The sequence below is a fragment of the Equus asinus genome, chromosome 9, assembly GCF_041296235.1.
Source record: "Equus asinus isolate D_3611 breed Donkey chromosome 9, EquAss-T2T_v2, whole genome shotgun sequence".
Classification (NCBI taxonomy): Eukaryota; Metazoa; Chordata; class Mammalia; order Perissodactyla; family Equidae; genus Equus; species Equus asinus.
Genome location: NC_091798.1, coordinates 74975623 through 74997960, shown reverse-complemented (window position 1 = coordinate 74997960; position 22338 = coordinate 74975623). Strand labels below are relative to the sequence as shown.

Here is a 22338-nt window from a genome sequence, read left to right as displayed (position 1 = left end):
GGACGATCACCTCTGATCAGGGCCATAGACACCCACTGGGAGGCCACTGGTAGCCTTGGAGTGATGTTTTCAGGAGTGGGTGGACAGAGGTTAGATGTCATGGCCATAAGGACACAGCACAGTGAGGAATTCAAAGTCCTGCCTTAAAACAACTTGGCATTAAAAAGTCCAGACTAGGCTCTTTACACCTGGGGAGAAGTGGGTCGGGAAGATAAAACAGCAGAGCAGCCACCGAGATGCTGGAGTCCTGCCCTGCCTTGCATGGTGTGGCTTTTACTCTAAGCCACTTGTTAATTTTTCATGCTTTTTGTACTAAGCTTGTCTTAAGCTTCATTTACGCCTCTGTATATGCTAATGAACCTGCTAGTGCTATAATCAGGAAGTGTGCCGAGCTCCGAGCCTCACCAGAACAGAAAGTGAAAGCAAAATTAAACTCCCTTTCATTCAAACCTGCAACGGCGTGGACTAGGTAACACATTAACATTTCTCTTGAATTTATCTTAAAATCAGAATTTTTTGGTGAGAATGACCTGAACTGAAGGTATGAAACTACTTTATTGAGGAGGTTTTATAATCTAAGCAGAGGGTCTGGGAAAGGGGCTGACTGTGGCCCTACTGTGTTGGAAGGTAAGTGCAGCTAAGGATAGGATTTGACTTAAGAATCTCTCTGTTGAACTGACTCACTTTCCTTTGGAGATCTTTCAGCCTTTTCCAAATGTCTGTTGCGGGTCTTGTGTCTTCATTCCCAGAATGTTTTGTTCGCTGCAATGCTATCACAGGCGTGGTGCAGTTGGGGGAGGGGCACGACTAGCCGGGGGATCAGGGGGCAGGAATTTAGGCCTGATGCTGCCTCAAACTGCCTGTCTGACGCTGGGAAAGCCACTCGCCCTCAGTTTCTTTATCTGGACACAAAGGACTTGTACTAACTGGCCTTTAAAGTCCTTGCCAGTTCTAAAGTTAAAGACTATATATGCAAATATCAAGGCCTTTCTCTCCACTCTTACCAAAAGAATACACCTTTCTTTGGGTGTGTCAGCTACAAATGTGGCAAAACTACTCCTCAATTTAGGCCAGAGGATGTGTTATAATAATCACAATAAGAATTTAATATTTAACATCCATTACATGCTTCCTGTGTGCTAGTTGCTGTGCTTTGCCAAATTCTTCGCATGAATTATTTAATCCTCATACTGTGAGGACAGTATAATTATTACACTATTTTATAGATGAGGAAACTGGTGCTCAAAAAATCAATAAATTTGCCCAAGATCATTCAGGTAAACATGACGGAGATAGTATTGGAATCCAGGCGTTCTGATTCCCAAGCTCAGGACTAACAAATAAGCAATTTTATTTTTCAAACCATCAGAAATTCAAGCTAATAGACCAGTTCTGGTTTTATGTGTCAGAGGGTCTTGGAACATTGAGATTGGGTAGCAGTAATTTAATACTTGTCTGAAAAAGAGGGAGAAGTGTTGTTATATAATCGTTATTTTATTCTTTTTTTGTTTGTTTCTTTAACAATACTTGTTGATCTGCATTAATATTGCAAATTTAAAATTGAAGTAATTGTTCAGACAATGAATTCTGAAGAACATATTAATGATCTAAAAGAAAAGGCAACCATTCATGGGTTTAATTTGGAGCAGGGAGCAAGTAAATAGAGGCAGGTGGAAGGGTGGGAGTCAGAGTTGAATCAACCAGATTAACTATGTTGTTTGTCCTAATTTTGTATGTTTTGTAGCATTAACCTTCCAATAAGAAGAAATTGTCTTAGTTCTGTTTTACAAAGGCAGTGAATTCAGCGTAATTTGTATTTTCAAAGGCAGCCTAAGATTAGGAAGACCAAAACAATTTTTTGAATATTCTCAGTTAGAATATTATAAACTCAAATTTTGTTTCCATGGCTTTAGATATATTGGATATAAACCGAAGGTAAATACTTAGCTTGACTAGCATCTTCTACTTCAGCAGCCATAGAATAAGGCCACTCAGATGATGTTATTTATTACAAGAGGTAAAGTTCACTGCTATTAATAACAGTAATATCTGGTATCCAAAGAATACGGAATATTCTTCATGACTTGTTAAGACAAAATGGAGACACCTGGGCAGTTTCCTTTCAGGTATCCAGGCATACTCTTAAAATGATGTAGCCACTGTTAAAAACATTCAGTGTGCAATGAATTTACACACTGCCTTCTGCATATTGCACAGGAATGCAGAGAGGAAATTTTAAGGCAGAGTCCTTTCATTTGAGCTGTAAAGGATTTTTTTTTTTTTTAAAGATTGGCACCTGGGCTAACAACTGTTGCCAATCTTTTTTTTTTTTTTTTCTGCTTTATCTTCCCAACCCCCCCCCCCCCCCGCCGTACACAGTTGTATATCTTAGTTGCAGGTCCTTCTAGTTGTGGGATGTGGGACGTCGCCTCAACGTGGCCTGACGAGTGGTGCCATGTCCGCGCCCAGGATCCGAACCCTGGGCCGCCACAGTGGAGCGCGCGAACTTAACCGCTCGGCCACGGAGCCGGCCCCTAAAGGATTTTTATTTGTAGTACTCAGATGACAGCTCAATTTCTGCTTTATTTTGTGGATACTTGCCTGATTCTGACAGAGAGCAGATTTTCCCCATTCACGTATATCCTTTTATTTTTTAAGATTTTATTTATATATTGAAATCTTTTTCTTCATGCTATAAACAGTTTTTTTTCCTTCTAGATTATCTATTTATTGAAACATATTATTCATATCCTGTGTGACGTAACTGGAGCCACCGCAGTATTATGGAAAACTGTGATATTTGGACTGGATATTAACTTGTCTTTTAGAGAATAGATTTAGTATTCCATTCTTCTGCAATGGATAATTCATGCAGAAAACTAATATTTAATATTTACATAGGATTTTACTGCTCAGCAATCATCCTGCCCAAAATGTGCATTTGTTCTTACTTCTCAACGCCATCTATTGATCAGTTCAATAAGGATGCTGGGACTTTCCCAGTAGCCACTAATGGGCAACCATTTCCTTGGCATGAGCTGAGGCTCCCCACTGTGGTCACTCCTCTCCACTATGACCTTTTTGTCCACCCAAATCTCACATCCCTGGACTTTGTTGCATCTGAGAAGATTGAAGTCTTGGTCAGAGATGCCACCCAATTCATCATCTTGCACAGCACAGATCTTGAAATCACAAATGCTACCCTTCAGTCAGAGGAAGATGTGAGATATAGGAAACCAGGAAAAAAGCTGACTGTTTTGAGTTATCCTGCTCATCAACAAATTGCACTGCTGGTTCCAGAGAAACTTATGGCTGACCTGAGATACTATGTGACTATTGACTTCCAGGCCAAGTTAGCTGATGGTTTTGAAGGATTTTATAAAAGCACGTATAGAACTCTTGGTGGTGAAACAAGGTAAGATGTTGCTCCAGCTGTTTCTAGTTTCTTATGATACTTTCCTTATGGGGTACAGCTCTTTGCCAGGAGTGTGCTTCAGCAGTCATTCATGAAAAACCCAATAAACTATGGGAAACTGCGAAGAAGGAGAAGCTCTGTGATTCCTAAAGGAAATCTCAGTGAAAGTGGGAAGACAAGATGTAGAGGCATAAACAGCTGGAGGGAGAATGAGCAGGAGGAAAGGCCAGTATGTGACTGTGGTAAGACAGATATGTGTGTCTGCTAGGGAAATGGATGGTCAGTACAGAGAGCTGAAATAGAGAAGGCGCCTCAAAGGAGGTGAGTCTTGATCTAGGACTAGAAGGAAATGTAAGTGAGATTTGGGTTGGGAGAGAGGAAGTGAGAACACGTACATTGCCCAGGAAACAGCTTGACTCAAATCCAGGAGGAAGGAACAAGTCGGTTTGGAGAATTGAGAAATATGGTCTATTCGATCAGCTCATGTTCATTGGGCACATGCTATGTGCCAGCCACTGTTCTAGGCACTGGTGAGATATGGATTTGACAAGAAAATAAATTAAATGGACAAGACAAGAGATAAGTGCTATGAAGGAAATAAAACAAGACGTTACAGTAGAGCCTAAGTGTAGCTGGGGATTGAGACGAATTTGCCTGAGTGATCAGTGAAGTCCTTGCTGAGGAGGTGCATTGAAACTGAGACCGGAATTTTTTTTAAAAAAGGAGACAATTGTGAGGGCATCAAAGGGCAAAGTGTTCCTGGAAAAGGGCTCAGCAAGTGCAAAGGCTGTAAAGGTGGGAGTGATTGAGAAAAGAAGGCCAGCGTGGCTTGAGAGGGAGCCAGGGAGAGAAGGAAAGGGAGCAGATCATGTAAAGACAGAGACTCTTATGAGTAGTTTAGGCTTTTACTCAGGTGCAAGTGGAAGTCACTGGAAGCTTCTGATCTGATGTTTGCTTTATAAGGATCAAGTGTGTGTTGAGGCTACAACAGAGAGAGGAAAAAGTAGATGCAGAGCCATCATTTAGGAGGTCATCACAGCAGCTCAGGCAAGAAATGATGGTGGCTTGGGCCAGGCTAGTGGCGGTGCTTACGGAATGAAGCGATTGAACTTGGCATTTACTTTGGAGGGTTTAACAGAGAGAACTGCGGACATGTTGCTTATGTGAGGTGAGAAAAAGAGAGGAATCAAGAATGCTTTGCAGAGTGGATGATTTGGTGGTCCAGGGCCTGGGTCCATGTGGGAGGGAAGAGGAGCCTGCTTTCAGTGCTCTCCTACCTTTCATCAATTGCATTCAATTGCCAGTTGGAGAAACCCAAATACAATAGCTTAACCACATAGGGGTTATTTTTCTCACGCAGCGAGAAATCCAGATGCAGGGAAGCTCAGGTTTGTTACAGTGCTCTTCATGTTATCCAGGACCTGGGCTCCTTCTATCTTTCTGCTCAGCCACCCTTGGCATATGGCTTTCCTCCTAAGACAAGATTATTTCCACACCTTTAGGCCTCAAGTCCATATTCCAGGTAGGAAGAAGGGGGAAATAGGGGAGAGAAAAAGGCAAAAAGAAACATTCCAGCTGAGTCTGACTCCTTTTACAGAGCTTTCCCGCCCAAGAACTTCAACTAGGCCAGAACGAGTCATATGCCCACCAATTGCACGAGAGTCTAAAGAAGGGATCCTTTTATCTGGGCAAATTGCCTTCCTGAACAGAATCAGGAGTCCGCTGGAACTGAAGAAGGGGAATGGGATTTAGCGGTGTCCATACATGTACATACGTCTTCTTCCCTTCCCCGCCTTAGGAGCTAACTGCCCTCTGGGGGCTCACACACCCACTTCACAGCCCCAGCAGTCCACTTAGGACAGCACTTCCCCGGACACATCTCTTTTCCCTCCCCTTGGGGATGCTTCCCCATTTTGCAGCCTCGATTCTCAGGCGCCTGTTCTCAGGTCCAGCACAGTATCTGATAGGAAACTTATCAACTTCTTTTCACCTACGCACCCTGTGGCCAGTGATGGGTATTTTTATTTTTTCAAGGGACAAAATGTCCACCTAAGGGAAATACATTTTAAGGGTATAATTTTGGGAGACTGGAGGGGGAGATTTTTTTGGAGTAAGAATTATGCCTCCCATAATTAACTGCAGGCTATTTCTGACTCTTCTTATGGTTGATTAGTCAGCTCTCTTCATACACAGTCACCTAGTAGGTCTAACATGAAGGATGATTTGCAGGAGAATGTCAACTGAATGTCATGATCTCTTTCTGCCTCTCACACACACACATACACCATGTGACACACAATACACAAACACGCACACATACAACTTAACCTAAAATACAAAAATAATTCAGTCAACAATAGTTATCTGAGAAGCAGGAAGTCACTACTTTGTATGCAGAACTAAAATCAATTGTGTAAGTATCAAAGCAAATCCTCAAGTTTTTGCTTTTCCAATGTAAGTCTTAACTATAACTGAAACTTCACACTAGTGAAAATCATTCCAGGCACTTGGAATTTCTTTACATTTCTGGGACCTGCTACCAGATCCAAGTAATACCCTGAGGACCCAAACAAATCATTTAGATCCCACAGCCTCACTTTTCCAGCGGGTTTTATAGAAATAAAGTAAATTGGAGCAAAATTACCCTGATGGCCCTTCTTTTTTTGAGAAGCCCCTCTTGGCCCTTTTCACTCTTTATCTGACCCTTAGCTTTTCTCTTCTCCCCTCCCCCAATCAAAATCTCCACATTTGCTTCTTAATTGAAGCTTTAAGCCCAAAGAATAGATCTGTAACTACACAATGTCAGGCATCATAAAGCGATGAGCATAGAGATTCATCCGAGGGTCTATCTATCTATTATAGTCTGAAGACTGGAGAGGCTTTGCTGGTAAGCAGAGAGAGCCAGAAGTGTCTAGAGGCTTAGGTCCTCCATGGAGACCCTTAGTCAACAACCATACAGGAATCTGAAAGCCCAGCTCCTTGCCTCCAGTAAGGAAACCTGGAATGTGTAGTTTCCATTCCAGAGCTCCCCGGGGACCAGGCTGCAGCTGGGACCCAGCCGGCCTGGCTTCTTCCTCCTCCCTGTCCTGCGTCCCTCACTCCCTTTCCTGTTTCTCTTTTCAGTATGTTCTTGATAAATCAGAGTCTGCTTCCTGGGAACACTATCTAAGACATCACTTGTATATAAATATTATTATAAATAATTATACAATTATTTGTATAAATATACAATTGTATAAATATGAATAAATATATAGTTATTCAAATGTCTGATTGAAGCTCCCTCAGGTTTAGACATGGTACCAAACTACTAATTTCCTAGTCAATTTTGAGGTCAAGTTGACTGGGCATGCCTGTCTCAGCCATTTACTCTCTAGGGATCCTGGTAAGCTCACTCAAATTCTCTGAGCCTCAATATCCTTGTCTGACATGAGCATGAAGGAGATCATATAAGTAGAGTGCCCAGCACTGTGCATTATTTATGATCAGCAGCTACTAAGCAAAATTTTGCCCTCATTTTCTTCAAAAATAGAGTCTGAAGTCACTAAGATTATAGTGTCACAAATCAAACATATTACCTCCAGGTTTGATAAGCTGTGTTCTGAAGGTACAAATTTGTTTCTGTTTTTTTTTTATTTCATTTGTGTATTCTGGCCGGGGGCGGGGGGTCTTCTTTTCACAGAATAATTGCAGTAACTGATTTTGAGCCAACCCAGGCCCGAATGGCCTTCCCTTGCTTTGATGAACCACTGTTCAAAGCCAGCTTTTCGATCAAGATAAGAAGAGAGAGCAGACACATTGCGCTATCCAACATGCCAAAGGTATTGCCATTTTCAGAAACTTTGGGGGAATTGCTCTCAAGTTGAGCCTTGGTCTTTATTGTGTTTTTTAAAAAATATTTCCTCTGTTTTCAGGTCTTAAGCCATTAATTTGTTTTTAATCTGTCTACGTATCATAAAATAGCCTCAATCCACCTAGATTTTAGCATCATTCTATTTGAGGCATGGTTACACAAGAAGTTTTTTTTTTAAGTGATTTTTATTTTATTTGTGTTCGTATGGAAACAGTGTTCTTTTAAATCAGTGTTACTTGGCCAGTGATGAAATTCAGAACCACCTAGAACAGTACTTCTCAAACTTTAATGTTCACATGAATCGTCTGAGAATCTTGTTAAAATTTAGATTCTGATTCAGTAGGTATTGGGGTGACACTCAAAATTCCGACTTTTTAACAAGCTCCCAGGTGACGCCACAGCTAAAGATCTAGAGAACCCCGCCTGGGCCCCACCCCAGGAAAATCTGATCTAGTCATCTATGATGGAACTTAGAAATCATTTTTTTTAAGTTTCATGGGTAGTTCTTAAAATTACTCATTAAAAGTTATTTTTTATAGTATACACTTTTTTAATTGAAAGGGACCTTTGAAAACTTTTATTTGGTTCAATTTGTACTCAAAATGCAGAGATTCTGAAAGACACAGTAGACCCTGAGCCTCACAAGATACTTGCTCACTAATGATGTGCTTGCTATTTGCGTTGTTGAACAAGATGTAAAACATTTCCTCATTGCTGCTTGGAAAGTCGGACAGAAACAGAGGCTCTCCTGACAGTACTTCAGCAGGACGAGCAGCACAGAAAGCAGCCAGGTCATCATAAGCAGCAAGTGGCCCTCCCATCTTCCTCTCTGCCCTGCACAGTGACTGCCTTCTGTGGATGAAACGGAGAAACGAGCGGATAAGCTGGACACTGAAGTTCCCCAGATTTCTGATTAATGCTGGAAACAGTATGCTCTGAAATACTGGCAGAGCAGATCAAGGGGAAAAGTGACAACACTCCATGTGACATACATACCGTAGTTTCCCCATGGTCATACTGACAGCAATTTAATTAGCCTAGTTATTTTCAGGTAAAATGATCTGCCACCTTAACTCCAAGTCTTCTTTCCAACTGAGTGTTCATTTAAGGACAGTTCAATCTCTTTTCTGGCAGCTTTTTATTAATGTAATGTAATGTAATGTTTCAAATGAACAATCATGGAGGGTAAAGTAAAAATACAGTTAGTAAAGCCTTCTAATTAAAAATACAATGCAAACACAAATGACCATTTTGTTATTATATTTGAATTTAAATTTTCTATCTTCAGAAACATCCAGTAACTTCTCATATTTAAGAAAAATAAGTGAACACTTTGAAAATATTTTATACAACCCTGAATCAGTTAACTGGACCAGTTCTCTGGATTGTGTCTTTTTCAGCCAATACTGAGCTTAGCTTTTTGCTTCTCATTGACATGCCCAGCCCAGGCTTTCATGGTTAGCCGGAAAAGGAGAACTGAAGTAACGCTACAGTTATATTCTCCGGATAGTAATTACAGCACTTAAGATGGGTTATGGACTGGTAGGAAGAAGCAATATATTCTAAGTTCTCAATCTGTATGGTTAAGAATACAAGATTTAAGGGAAGTGAAGTGGCCACCCAAGCACTAGCAGAGGCAACATCTCTTTTGGGCATTTCTTTGTCCCTTTCATCCTTAATGGAACACATACTTGCTGGTAACACTTGCTTTGCAAGCAGAGTCCTGCCAACACTGAGAAAACAGCTAGATCCTTGTCTAGCAACAAATGCTTTATACTTGGAGCTTACATCACCATCCCGAAGAACTTACGCTAAACCCCATACACTTCCATTTAAGGCCAATGTTAATCTACATGGGTCACTCCAGGTTCCTGAACAAAACTCAGCCTCCATGGGCTATATCTTCCTCTGGGGAGAGAAATCAGAGGGAATGTCCGTCTGTCTCCTAACCATCTCTGCCACCAGCAGTCCAGTGTGACAGATTCTCATTTCCCCATAGTCCCACAGCCTTACCTCCTCCTCCTTCCATACACTTGACTAAATGGTTTTGCTGCTGAGTTTGATCAGAGGACTATAATCATAATGGCCCATCGCTGGTCCCCATCATAACCCTCTCCTCTGCTAGGAGTATGTCCCCATGGAAACCTGGTTGAATCAGACTCCTAAAAGAGATTGTTGTTGGGCAAAATTAATTTGCTGTATAGAGATAAAAATTACAGCCCCATATATATCCCTCCCTTTCTTAGAGTATTTGGCCAGTGTATTCTGCTTTATTGGAACTTAAGAATTGACTTTTTGATAGAATTCTGTAGAATTAAATTATGTAAATTTTAATAGCACGAACATTTGTCATTGAAGTAGGCTAGGCAGTTTATGGTTAATACTTCAAGCTATTTTCTCTCACCAAAGCAAATTGCAATCTTATCCAAACACATAAAACATGCTCAATAAGCCCTGGTTAATACTGCCAAAAGCCTGACACCTTGAAAGGAGTGGCCAGGGTGGAATAAACTAGTCTGCGAGTTGTTACCAATTTGAAGAAAGTGGTATTTTCATGTTACTGGATCTGTATCCACTCAGTATTTAGGGGCCTTGTACCATGGCAGAGACCATCTCTGGGACAAGCTATCCAGAACAAATGAAGATAGAATTCAGTAATTACTCAGTGAATTTGATGGATGCGACTGACCTGTCTGTAGGCTTAAAACTTTTTGCTTCCTCAGTAGATAGGCATAAACTTAAATTACTAATGACCTCCTTGGCCTGACTGCTTTCATTGCTGAATCAATGGAGCAAAGATAAAATAAGACTATGACTCAAGCTGTCACACAGCAAGTGAAAGAATGTGCAATGTCTTTGGAGTCACACGGTCACATCCACGTCTTGGTCTTGCTGTAAAACTAGCCATGTGATCTTGGGCAATTCAGTAACTTTTCTGAGACTGCTTGCTCGCAGGTGAAATAACACCTACCTCACACACAAATAATTAGAGGATTAAAAGTTAATGCAAAGCATCTAACACAACTTTGCTTCCTGTATCCTTCTGAAACAGACATTTATTTATTATATAGTTGTCCCTTGTTATCTGCATAGGATTGGTTCCAGGACACTCAGGATACCAAAATTCACGGATGCTCAAGTCTCATATAAAATGGCATAGTGTTTGCATATAACCTGTGCACATCCTCCTGTATGCTTTAAATTATCTCTAGATTACTTATAATATCTAATACACTGTAAATACTATGTAAATAATTGTTATACTGTTTTGTTTAGGGAATAATGACAAGGAAAAAGTCTGTATGTGTTCAGAACAGACACAACCATGGTAGACCTTTCAATCCACTGTTGGCTGAATCCAGGGATGCTAAACCACAGGATTCAGAGAGCTAACTGTCTCATAAACAAAGGAAAAGGGTCTATTCTCTGGTCTTTTTCCTTAGACTTGCAGAATTTGAAATTGTGCCAGTCGCGGAGATTACTGCATTTTAAGAAAGTAGAAGCATCTAAGTTTTTTTCTGCTTTCAAGCAACAAAATAAGATTTGGCATTATTTTGGGATCCCAGAAGTAGTGCATTAGATCTTCGAGGAAGTCCAGAGATAAGAGAAAGGGAGGAGAGGCTACAGGATGTTATGACAGGCCATTGATCTCTTTTAAGGGCATCGAGTGTCCTTCAGAGTGTCATGCTTTCCTCTAGTTTACAACTTAAGTCATAGGCATTGTTGTAAAACACTCTAGTTTTCAAATGCTGATTCTTTCCCTTCCTGTAGGTTAAGACAATTGAACTTGAAGGAGGCCTCTTGGAAGATCATTTTGAAACTACTGTGAAAATGAGTACATATCTTGTAGCCTACATAGTTTGTGACTTCAACTCTGTGAGTGGCACATCCTCATCAGGGGTCAAGGTGAGATTGAGTTCTAATTCCATACACAGTGCAGAATAGTGTCCTGAGGGCAATGAGCTCTTCTTTATTTTCTTAAGCTTTTTTCCTTATTATCAAAGTATCAATCTTATTCTACAAAATAGAGAAAGGCAAAAAATAAAATAAGTTACCCATAGTCCCATCACCAAGATATAATTACTAATAATATTAGTGTAAGCCTTCCAAATATTTTCTATATGTATGTTAGTATATGAGTGTACATAGTAACTATATACTGTATATAAATATTTTTCACAAAATATTATATGACTGTTTTAACTCAGTTTTCACCATAATATGCCATAAAAATTGAATGCTATTAAATGGAAATATTTTCCTATAATATTATAGTTATAATTGCATAGTACTATAGCCCTATGTATATATATGTATAGTATGGAGGTGCCATAAGGATTTTTAAATCAGCCTCTTATCTTAGGACATCCACATTGTTTCCAATTGTTTTCTGTAACTTTTTTTCCTCAGTGAAAGGAGTTCTTCATAATTTTTAGTCTTCGTTGTTTGCAAAAATTTACAATACCCAATGATTATCTTATAAAGTTTGGAAAACATCAGCGGAGACATTAAAAATAAAAAAGAACTCCTTACCCTGAGAAATGAAATGATAGACGTTAAAACATATTCAAAGAATCAAATAATGTGTATAAGAAATAGTTCTAAAATGGCTGTCAGAATTTGCATACATATTATGCCTGTGGATATGTAGATATATATTATGAGCAACATATCTACGTACCTTTCACGGCATCTCTGCACATGGATGTATGTGTGCACAGATTCAGATGTGTGGCAGATCAGATGGCACTTTACTTCAGAGGACAGGTTCCTGTCAACTTCCTGGGATTCAATCGAGCTCTACAATTATCGACATGGGTGACTTGGAGAAAATTAATCTCCATGCCTTTCCACCCCTTCATCTCTAAAATAAAGATAATAGCACCAACTTCATAAGATTTTTGAGAGAATTAAATTAGATTTTACACGTAGGCACTTACCAGAGGGCCTGATAAACTGTCAAAAAATGGTGGCCATTAACATATCCTTCTTATAAAAGTTCTGAGGGACTTCAGTTAATTCAGTTAATTAATTCAGTTAATTAAAAGAAGATCATGAAATAAAAGTAGCACTATGCCTGAAACCCAAGAAAACTGGAATCTAATTTTATTTTTTACACTTAATGGTTAGTTACTTTGAGGGGTGTCAACGAACATATTTGGGCATTTTTGAGTTTAAAGTAAAAATGACAGGGAAGTAGATCCAATAAATTCTTGAAAGTTTTCCCACCTCAGAGAACTATATTTTATTTGAATGTGTTGGTGGTCATGATTTTGGAAGGCTAGCTCTCAAAATGCATGATAGTGATGAGCCCAAGAAGGCGCTCCTGATACAATGGGTTAATATAGTTTGAAATTTATAGATTAGCACCTAGGGAATGGATTGTAACAGAAGATGCAGGGTTGTTTCTAATTCAAGACGGACTTTTGCTTTAAAACTTTATAGAACATCTTACCCTCTATCAACAACATGCTTAATGATATCTCAATAATTTCTTGAAAAATGCAGTCTGCCTTTCTTTGGGTGAGGGTTGTCGGAAATGGAACTGTACCAAGGAGCTGTCATTCTAAGACCACTTCTTCTCATCAACATTTCTCAGGTGTCCGTCTATGCATCCCCAGACAAATGGAGTCAAACGCATTATGCTTTGGAAGCATCATTGAAGCTACTTGACTTTTACGAAAATTACTTCGACATCAACTATCCACTCCCAAAACTAGGTAGGTTCAAATCCCACATCATTGTCTTTATTTTTCTTTATAGAACTTGCTTTGATTTCTTTCCTCTTTCCATGTGATTTAAATGAGCACTGAAGAGGTTCAGTTAGTCCAGGAAGCAGAGAAGTACCTCAGAGATGGTCCTTGAGTGTAGAAAATAAGGTCTTCATGAAAAGCCAAAGTAGTGTGAATCATTTGTCTATTCTTTTATCAGGTTTAATATTAAAACAGCTGCATTGCATATTAAATTTAACTGGATGAATTTTCTGGAGCATATATATGTTTTTCTATACCATATTTGTACAAGACCAGCAATCTTTTATAAAAGTTACCAAAGGTTTATGTAAACAGAGGAAAATTGTCTCTTCATCTGTTATATACAGTACATTTGAGGCTGGAAGATAAGACTGCAGCACAGACTTAAAAAAACAGATTTGGAGGAAATAGATAATTTGAATGTGGTAGTAGTAGGTCTGTGTATAAGAAGATACAAACTGTCTCTCTTGGTTTTAATTTTCTGTCTTTTGTTTTTGTTAAAGATTGGCACCTGAGCTAACAACTGTTGCCAATCTTTCTTTTTTTTCCTGCTTTTTTTCTCCCCAAATCCCCCCAGTACATAGTTGCATATTTTAATTATGGGTCCTTCTAGTTGTGGCATGTGGGACGCCACCTCAGTGTGACCTGGCGACCGGTGCCATGTCCGCGCCCAGGATCCAAACCGGTGAAACCCTGGGCCGCTGAAGTAGAGAGCACGAACTTAACCACTTGGCCAGTGGGGCTGGCCCCTAATTTTCTATCTTAAAAAAATAAAAGTTGTGATTTTTATAATGTTGTGGAACATATAAAAACCACGATTTAAGTTTTATAACTTATATAGATTAGTTTTTAGAGTTTCTGACGGTGACAAAACATCTTTTTTTCTTTGGGACGTTAGGGCATAAGTCCTTATCATGTCTTTCCTCCCCTTCCCCCACAACCTCCATGCAGTTTTTTTAGAAAAAGTAACGGGAACCATCAAAAGACATCTCTAGGGGCTTATTCCTATAGTTCCTGAGTTCTCACCATATTGTTACAGTGCAGGTTCTATATACTCTTTAGTGCAGATATACTCAACTCAGTTTCCCCGTACTGCACTGCTGGCCTCTATGTAAAAAGTCAAGGAAGGATCAAATAACAGCTGTGACTAATCTTACATTTTTCTTGAAAAATGCAACCTTGAAGACCATATGAAATGTCTTTTAAAACTAACTAAAAAGAAGCATGGAGCTTAAGAAAAAATAGAACAGACATAAGCATCTCTAATGGCTATGGGAAGTAATCCAAGTAATATAAAATCGTCAATGCAATTTAGAAAAGGAGTCATTCCCACAGTTGAAGTGCTAATGAATACTAATCTTTATTAGTGCTAATTTACTTTTGGATTGTCCTATAAATATTTGTTTTGTCCACTAGAATTAACCAGTATTAATTCCAGACAATGTAATTACAAGCCAAGAGACTTGGTTCATTTCAAACTTTAAAAAAATCACCTTCCTTTTTAGCCAAACAATACTTCTCCCAAAATGGCCTGGCAGTGTAAAAAGAAAGAATTCCAAGATTAGATATTAACCAGAAATTTTCTAACCTACATGAAGTCATTAGCAAAGGATGCATATATACGTAGATACATACACACACGCACTGATATATTATAAATTAATATACATTATACCTGAGTTGCTTAAAGACAATGAAATCTCACTTTTTCCCCCCAAGACTTTGTTAAGAGGTAGAGGAAATATCAGTGTTGAAAAGGAAATTGAGATCAGAAAGAACTGAGGCCCACAGTTTTTCTCCTCTACTACCTTAGAAGGAACTTTGCTCATAATAAAGGCCATATGTTCTTGAAGTATTAATTGAAATATTGACTATAGAGATTGGTCCTAAAAGGCGTTCTCCTGATATTAAAATCCTGTATCTTTCTCTTTTTTGTAGAAATAGTTTATTATATGTTTTGATGAATCTCAAAAGTATTAGAAATTATTTGATAACTTTTATTTTTGAAGTTTTTCAGTAGTACTAATATAAAATACAATATGAGTGTTTTTAAATGAATTATTTTCTTAGCAGTAATGCACCCAAGGTGTTTTCAGAGTTTGGCACTTTTAGGAAAAAATGGTTAAATGTCAATAGGTTACTTCAGCTACAACCAAAACTATATTGATAGAACTTACTCTGCTTGATAATGGGTACTGGTTATTTTCAGTGCAACTACAAGACACCATCTCAATGTTAAGATATTTTTGGTATTTTTCAGAAAGTCTGCTTGTAGACTCTGAAAGGATCATAACGTATTTGAGGAGGAAGCAAATCTCACTTCTGGTGTGGAAACCATAATGATCAAGTGTGGTTGTTCTTGTTTCTTAGATCTAGTTGCGATTCCTGACTTTGAATCTGGAGCTATGGAAAATTGGGGCCTCATCACGTATCGAGAGACGTCACTGCTCTTTGATCCCAAGACCTCTTCTGTTTCCGATAAACTATGGGTCACCAAAGTCGTAGCCCATGAACTAGCACACCAGGTACCTGGCACTCATGACATTCTCTTAGTATCTGCCCAAGAGAGCATTTATACAGAACGCCACCAATCTCTCTGAAACAACATAAAATCACATTTTACCTCTAGAGGGGACCTTAGGAATTATCGAACCAAACACAATATGTCAAGTAGCAGAGGGCTCAGTCTCTAGACTATGGGAATCTACAGGAATTTTATCACAAGAGAAGCGGCCACTATATCTTCTAAAACCCTTCAAGGCAAAGGCTTCAAATATCTTTTCTCAAAGAAGTATGGGGACTATATGCAGAAACATATAGCAGAGAATTGGAAACCCTGCAAATATAGATTTATATTAAAAAATATTTCTCTTCATACCCCCTAGTACTGTGGCATTCCAATATAGAGCAAAATCAATCTCCCTTCCATTGGAACCTGTGATTATATGGCCACAGTGAAGTCCTTCAAGTCCAAGTCTCATGGGCTGCTGACCCTGGACATACTACCTAATTCTCTAAACTTCAGTGTCCTCATCTATAAATTAAGTCAATAATAATAGTTAAGAATATAAAAAGTTGATAACAGCTTCTAGAAACTGTTGTGAGGATTACAGATAAGCGTCTGCACCAGTCACATTGTAGGCACTTAATAAGCATTAGTTATTAATGATGATGACAATGACTGCTACTGCTGCTACCATTTCTTGCAGAATAAGATTTCCAAGGCCCATCTGTCAAGACTATATTACATAAAAACATGGAACTATAAAACCAGCTCTATAGATATCAGAGACTACTTCTACTCTATTTCGTTTCTGAAAATCTCCAGGAACAGTGAATGATTAAGGGCCCCAGAAATTCTCTTTCACCATGTAGGCAAATATCATTCCATTGTAGAAGGTGGTAATATCTCCCACTTTTAATTTTTACCTTTATCCTTTATCACCACTATAATACTGTTTTTGTTTTGTTTTCATTTTTGTTTTTTTAAGCAGTGAACTAAGTACCCAATTACGTAGGAGGCATGCTCAGCACTGTACTTTGAGAACATATGGGGGCTTCCTCTGGTTTAGAAACTCCCCACCAGCTCATTTTAGGGTTCTGATCGTTAGTCACTGGTAACTCTAAAGCACTTAACTGGGTCTGGGGATTCCTAATCTTTCTACCCAATGTTTGTAGGGAAATGGTCAGAGAGATCTACCTCAGGGCTCCATGCTCCTTCTGGGCCTTCCTTTAATAGCTTCTCTTTCATGGAAACACAGAGTCTAGGACTGAAGCAATAGGCAGCATTGGAATGTTCGTCTTGACTATTTTGTGTCTCCATCAATTTCCATATGACCATGTCACTCCTCTCTGTAAAACCCTGGCAAAGACTCTCAATGCCAACTGGATGAGTCAAGGGTCCATGGCATGGCACACAAGGCTCCCATGATGCAGCCCCTCTCTGCCTCTCCAGCCTCCTCTCTTACCGACACTGCAAGCTTTAGCCATCCCGACTACCTGCCATTTCCTAAGCATGCCAGATTGTATTGCTTCTCTATGCTTTTGCTCCTGCTCCCTGACCTGCCTAGCGGACACAACACTCCCAACACACCTGAAGACTACTTGCAAGATTCAGGAAATGAATCATTTCCTGACTATCCTATACACTCTCCCAGCAGAACTGATCCTTTCGTCCTGGAATCCTCTCTGTCTCTTGTACAGATATTGACTGTAGCACCAATGATGCTTTATTGCATGTATCTGTCTGCAGGTTGTCCTCTGTCATTTGTATTGAGGCAGAGGCTATATCATGTACATCTTTAGATTTCTAACCTATGGCATGGTGCCAGGAACACAGAAGATTCTCAATAGATATCTTTATTCAATGAATGAATAAGCCACTCTTACTAACTGGCGCAGTGACCAGAATCAGCTCAACCTGAATTTCTCATACTCATTACTTCTCAAACTGAGGAAACACCTCTCATCCCTGCTCGCAGATGCCCCTGGAAAGATTTGTGCCCACTTGCAAAATGATCTGAGGGTCATCAGAAAAGGAATAGAGTTTAAACAGTTTCCAGAAGTTACAGATCTAGCTGTTCTATTCTATAACTGTAACAGGCTCTTCTGAATCGTAGAATCTTTTTATTCAAGTTTCCCATCCTTCTGGAGATTGCAATCCTAAAATAGATAAACCAGATGCACAGTATTGGGCATATAGGCTAAATAAATAAAATATAAAAGTATATGAAAAAATAGTAAGATTTGAAACTGGTGTTATAGATCAGATATAGTTCAAGGGTAAATTTCTATTTATATTACCCTTATGCACTCTTTTTATTTTGTTTATATATATTTAAAATCTCAGAACTTTATCCACTTTAGTGGCCAAGTTAATCCCTGGAAGTTAGTCAGGGCAGAGGTTAACAATTAAATTTACCCATCAGCGATATATGTAACAATCTGAGAGTCCTAAATGAATTCTTATGATTATCTTAAGTAGCTGCTACTTAACATAAAGGAGTGACTTCACCAAAGATACTTTGGCTTCTGTTTCTCCTTAAACCATCATCATAAATCAAGGACAAGGTGAGATTATACTTACTGTATAAGAAAGAAAAACAACCCCACAAAATGTTTCCTTTTCTTAATATTAAATCTAATAGCTAGGAAATGTTGGGAGGATAGGATGGAAGTTGGGGAGTTGGAGGCAATATGGACACAAAAGGAACAAAAATGCGGTGGTGAGAAGAGAAGGCAAGGAAACCAGGAGAAGGAAGTTGTGCAGAGAGAAAAGAGTAGCAAAGATAGAAGGGAGGCCTTAACTACTAAAAGAAAGAAGTTAGCACCCATTACATCTTTTGCTACAGTAAATAATTTTTTTATATTTGTTTAACTTCTAATAACATTAAGTTTTTATCTCCTAGTGGTTTGGCAACCTGGTTACAATGGAATGGTGGAATGATATTTGGCTCAACGAGGGTTTTGCAACATACATGGAACTTATCTCTGCTAATGCTACGTATCCAGAGCTAGAACTCGTAAGTTCACAATTTGGTGTGTCATACTACATGCCCTAAGGAATCACCAATTCACTATTAAAATTTTTAGTAAATACCGAAAAGAACACTACATGGCATCGTGTTTTTGAATCCATAGTGTTTATTTGATATACGATGGAGATTGCGTTAGTTTGCTAGGACGGCCATGACAAAATACCACAGACTGGGGGGCTTACACAACAGAGATTTTTTTTCTCACAGTTCTGGAGGCTAGAAGTCTGAGATCAAGGTGTTGGCAGGTTTGTTTCTTCTGAGGCCTCTTTTCTTGGCCTACAGATAGCCACCTTCTCACTGTGTCCTCATATGGTCCCTTCTCTGTACACAAATATCCCTGGCATCTCTCTGTGTGTCCAAATTTCCTTTTCTTATAAGGACACCAGTCAGATTGGATTGAGGCCCACCCTAAAGGCCTCATTTTTGCTCAGTCCCCTCTTTAAAGGCACTATCTCCAAGTACAGCCACATTCTGTGGTACTGGGGCTAGGGCTTCAACATAGGAATTTGATGGGGGGGAGGAGGGCACATTTCAGCCCATGACACAGATCACAGAACTGGATCAGACACTGGAGGTTTTAGAGAACAATCAACATAAATCTCTCACGCAAAATTTGTGGACAGAGAGCACAAATATACAGCTGTGTACGTAGAGTGAGAGGAGAGAATATCACTGTCCACAGCGATGATATAGGACAAGACAATGCCCATGCCTATAGATCCTGTGCAGAGTTCTTGGCATATTAGCCTGAATTGAGCATGACTGGGGGCACACTCGTCTAGAATTTCCAAAGGGCCAGTTCACTTCCCCAGAATGTGTGAAAAGCTGTCTTCAAACATGTCATCTTGTATAGGTATAAGGGGGTCTGAGCACCACATATCAAGGTGGTTCGTAGTAGCGGATAACTAGCTCTTTAAGGTAGATATTTGGTCCAGCATGGTATAGACAGTCATGCATTCAAAGTCAGTGTCTTCTTATTTGCTATGTGCTTTAATCCATGGTTTAATCTCAAAACTTTACACATTCTCATTTATAAAATGTGTATAATGCATCTGCCTTGCATTACATACAAGGGTGTTGAAAGGGTTGCAGATGACGGATGCAAGGTCCTGGCACATAGCGAGCATTCACTAGACAGGAACATTAGTCTTATTTCTGTGCCCAAGGGCTTGGTACATGGTAAACATTCATGTAATGACTGAGGGAATATTGGGTTTATGCATTTATGAAGCAGAGAATTGGTGAAAGGGGTCTATATAAGGGAAAAGAAACATCTTGTAAGAAATATTGATTGAATCCTTACTTCTAAGACTATCTTACTAGACCTAGCATGTTTTCATGGCTTCGAGAGTGTCAAATTGAAATTGAAAAAGTTTCCTCCCCTGTTTAGGATAACTATTTTTTGGACTTGTGTTTTGAAGTAATTAAAAGAGATTCATTAAATTCATCTCGTCCTATCTCCAATCAAGCAGAAACTCCTACTCAAATACGGGAAATGTTCGATACTGTTTCCTATAACAAGGTAGGCAATTCTGCGGACAAGTGGAAGCTCTGTTTTCAGGAGAAATATAATGAGCCCAGTAAAATCAACAGTTTATTTTGTTGATGCCATGTTACTGCTACCTGTTTCACTTTTTATTTTGTTTGCTGTTCATGTCTCAGACATTAACATGTTCCATAAAATTGAAGCTTCCTTTAAAAACATATACTACTACCTTTCCCTTTAATTTCTTTTTCTTTGTGTTTTTTAGGGAGCTTGTATTTTGAATATGCTCAAAGATTTTCTGAGCGAGGAGAAATTCCAGAAAGGAATTATCAACTACTTAAAGAAGTTCAGTTATGGAAATGCTAAGAATGATGATTTGTGGAGCAGTCTGTCAAATGTAAGTCATATATTGGGTTACAGTGGACTATTGTTACACCTGAGAAGTGACAAGCTAATTCTGAGGGTTTATAAATAGTTATATTGCCAGTCAACAAATATGTATTCCCCTTGCCACACTGCCAAGGTTAATAGAGCCAGAACCTTTCTTTCTCCTCCGGCACCACACTAAACCAGGACGATGCACTGGGTTAGCCACACGGGTTCGATATTTCACCTCCTTCTCTTTGGTTTCTCTTCTCTGGTTAACCCTACACTTCTGTCTTATCTTTTTCCAAAATCTTTAATGACATTGTAAGTCCTGCTATGTGACACCTAATCCTCTCCACCCAAATTTTCAGGTTGAGCTCTACTTGCTCAATTTTATTTCCCAATATTTTCTGTTGAGTAGGACATGTCTTCTCCCTCATAGGAAGAAATCCTGCTCAATCCTATGCTTGTGTTTCTAGTGCCCTTGTGACCTGAAATATCCTTTCTTCTTCCCAACAATTCAAATGCTATCCATCTTTCACAATCTAGCTGAGATTTCGCCTCCTCCTTCCAACCCTCATTGGTTTGCCTTTCTGCTAAATACCTAGAAGTGCATTTATGTTCCACACAGAGACATTCTCTTCTTTTTGGTTTCTATTGGTTCAGTAATAACAATGATAATAATATTACTAGAATTTGCTTAAGAGCAAGAATCATGTCTATTCTTTTTTTGAATGCCATGGCACCTAGCACACTATTGATTCTATAATCGTGATTAATAGTTAATGATTGATCGAAGAACACATGGTCTTTTGTCTTTGGGATTTGTGTAGTATAATAGGTAAGACAAAGCAGAAAATATGCAGTCAACTCAGACGATTCTAATAATGATTAAAATATTATTTGATTTTCAACTGCAGGGAAAATTATCTTTTATAGCAGTATTGGACTGGCCAAGCTTTTGCCAGCAGGTAGAAGAACTCTAAACCATTGTAGACAGAAGAGGTCCTCTCTTATTTATAAGCACTTATGTCTTAGGGACAGTAACAATATTGTTCAATATTTGTATAGAACTTTACAGTTTAAAAAGAAATCTCATGTGCATTCTCTCATTTGATATATTTTTTTTGTGCCCTTATAAAGTCTGGACTCTCATGGTCTAATTTGCATGTGATTTTGTGGTCAAAGAAACAAAGTCAAGTAATTAAAAATTTTTCTAAGTAGCTCAAATCTTTTATTCGCGTTTCTTTAAAATTGTAAGAGGGATTGAAATACACAGTCCAGAGTAATACTTATAAAAATGCTACTTACTATTAATTTCCATCACATCCTGTAGTAATCCAGATGCTCTCTCTCACAATTCCTCCTAAACTTCTCAACACCAAGCCTCACGTTGCTTTTCTCTTCCTTCCTCCTCCTTCTCTCTCTCCCTTGCTATGCATGTGTATATGCATGCGTGAGTGTGTTTGTGTGTGCAGGTGTAGACATTAATCTAGACTTTCTTCAACAAGGAAGAATCTGTCTTTGGTATGCATGGTGGGTGTAGGGAGGATTAAAAGAGAAATGTGACTAACAATTACAGGATTCTTTTAGACCAACTGTGAACATTCCTATGTTAACTTTGGTCACATCATGCTTATAATCATCTCAAGAAGGTAGGCATTCTTACCCGTTTTTACAGATGAGAAAACTAATACTAAAGGAAAGATTTGCTCAAGATCATATACCATGTGAGCATGGAGTTAGTACTTAAAACCTGTCTTCTGACTCTAAGTCCAATATTCATTCTTTCAATTGCATGACTTCTTCCTAGTTCTCAGGAAAATCTCCCATCTAACCTTCCCCTAAAGGTCCTAAATTCTCATTGACACCCTCCTGATGCCAAATGAAACTGACATGAAAATGATAAATTCTGGAAAATTTCTTAA

The 22338-nt window shown here is 38.9% G+C and overlaps 1 protein-coding gene across 1 annotated transcript in view; it reads left to right on the top strand.

Annotated features, from left to right (window-relative positions):
* The first annotated feature begins 332 nt into the window (after nt 1-332).
* Nucleotides 333-22338, top strand: part of ERAP2 (endoplasmic reticulum aminopeptidase 2) — a 39955-nt gene continuing 17949 nt past the window's right edge. The window contains exons 1-9 of the mRNA XM_014867271.3: nt 333-469; nt 2719-3415; nt 7098-7236; nt 11040-11174; nt 12868-12988; nt 15392-15546; nt 18430-18543; nt 19949-20080; nt 20310-20441. Coding sequence (XP_014722757.3) covers nt 2859-3415; nt 7098-7236; nt 11040-11174; nt 12868-12988; nt 15392-15546; nt 18430-18543; nt 19949-20080; nt 20310-20441 — 1485 coding nt within the window. The 5' untranslated portion in view covers nt 333-469; nt 2719-2858. The remainder of the gene's footprint in view (nt 470-2718; nt 3416-7097; nt 7237-11039; nt 11175-12867; nt 12989-15391; nt 15547-18429; nt 18544-19948; nt 20081-20309; nt 20442-22338) is intronic.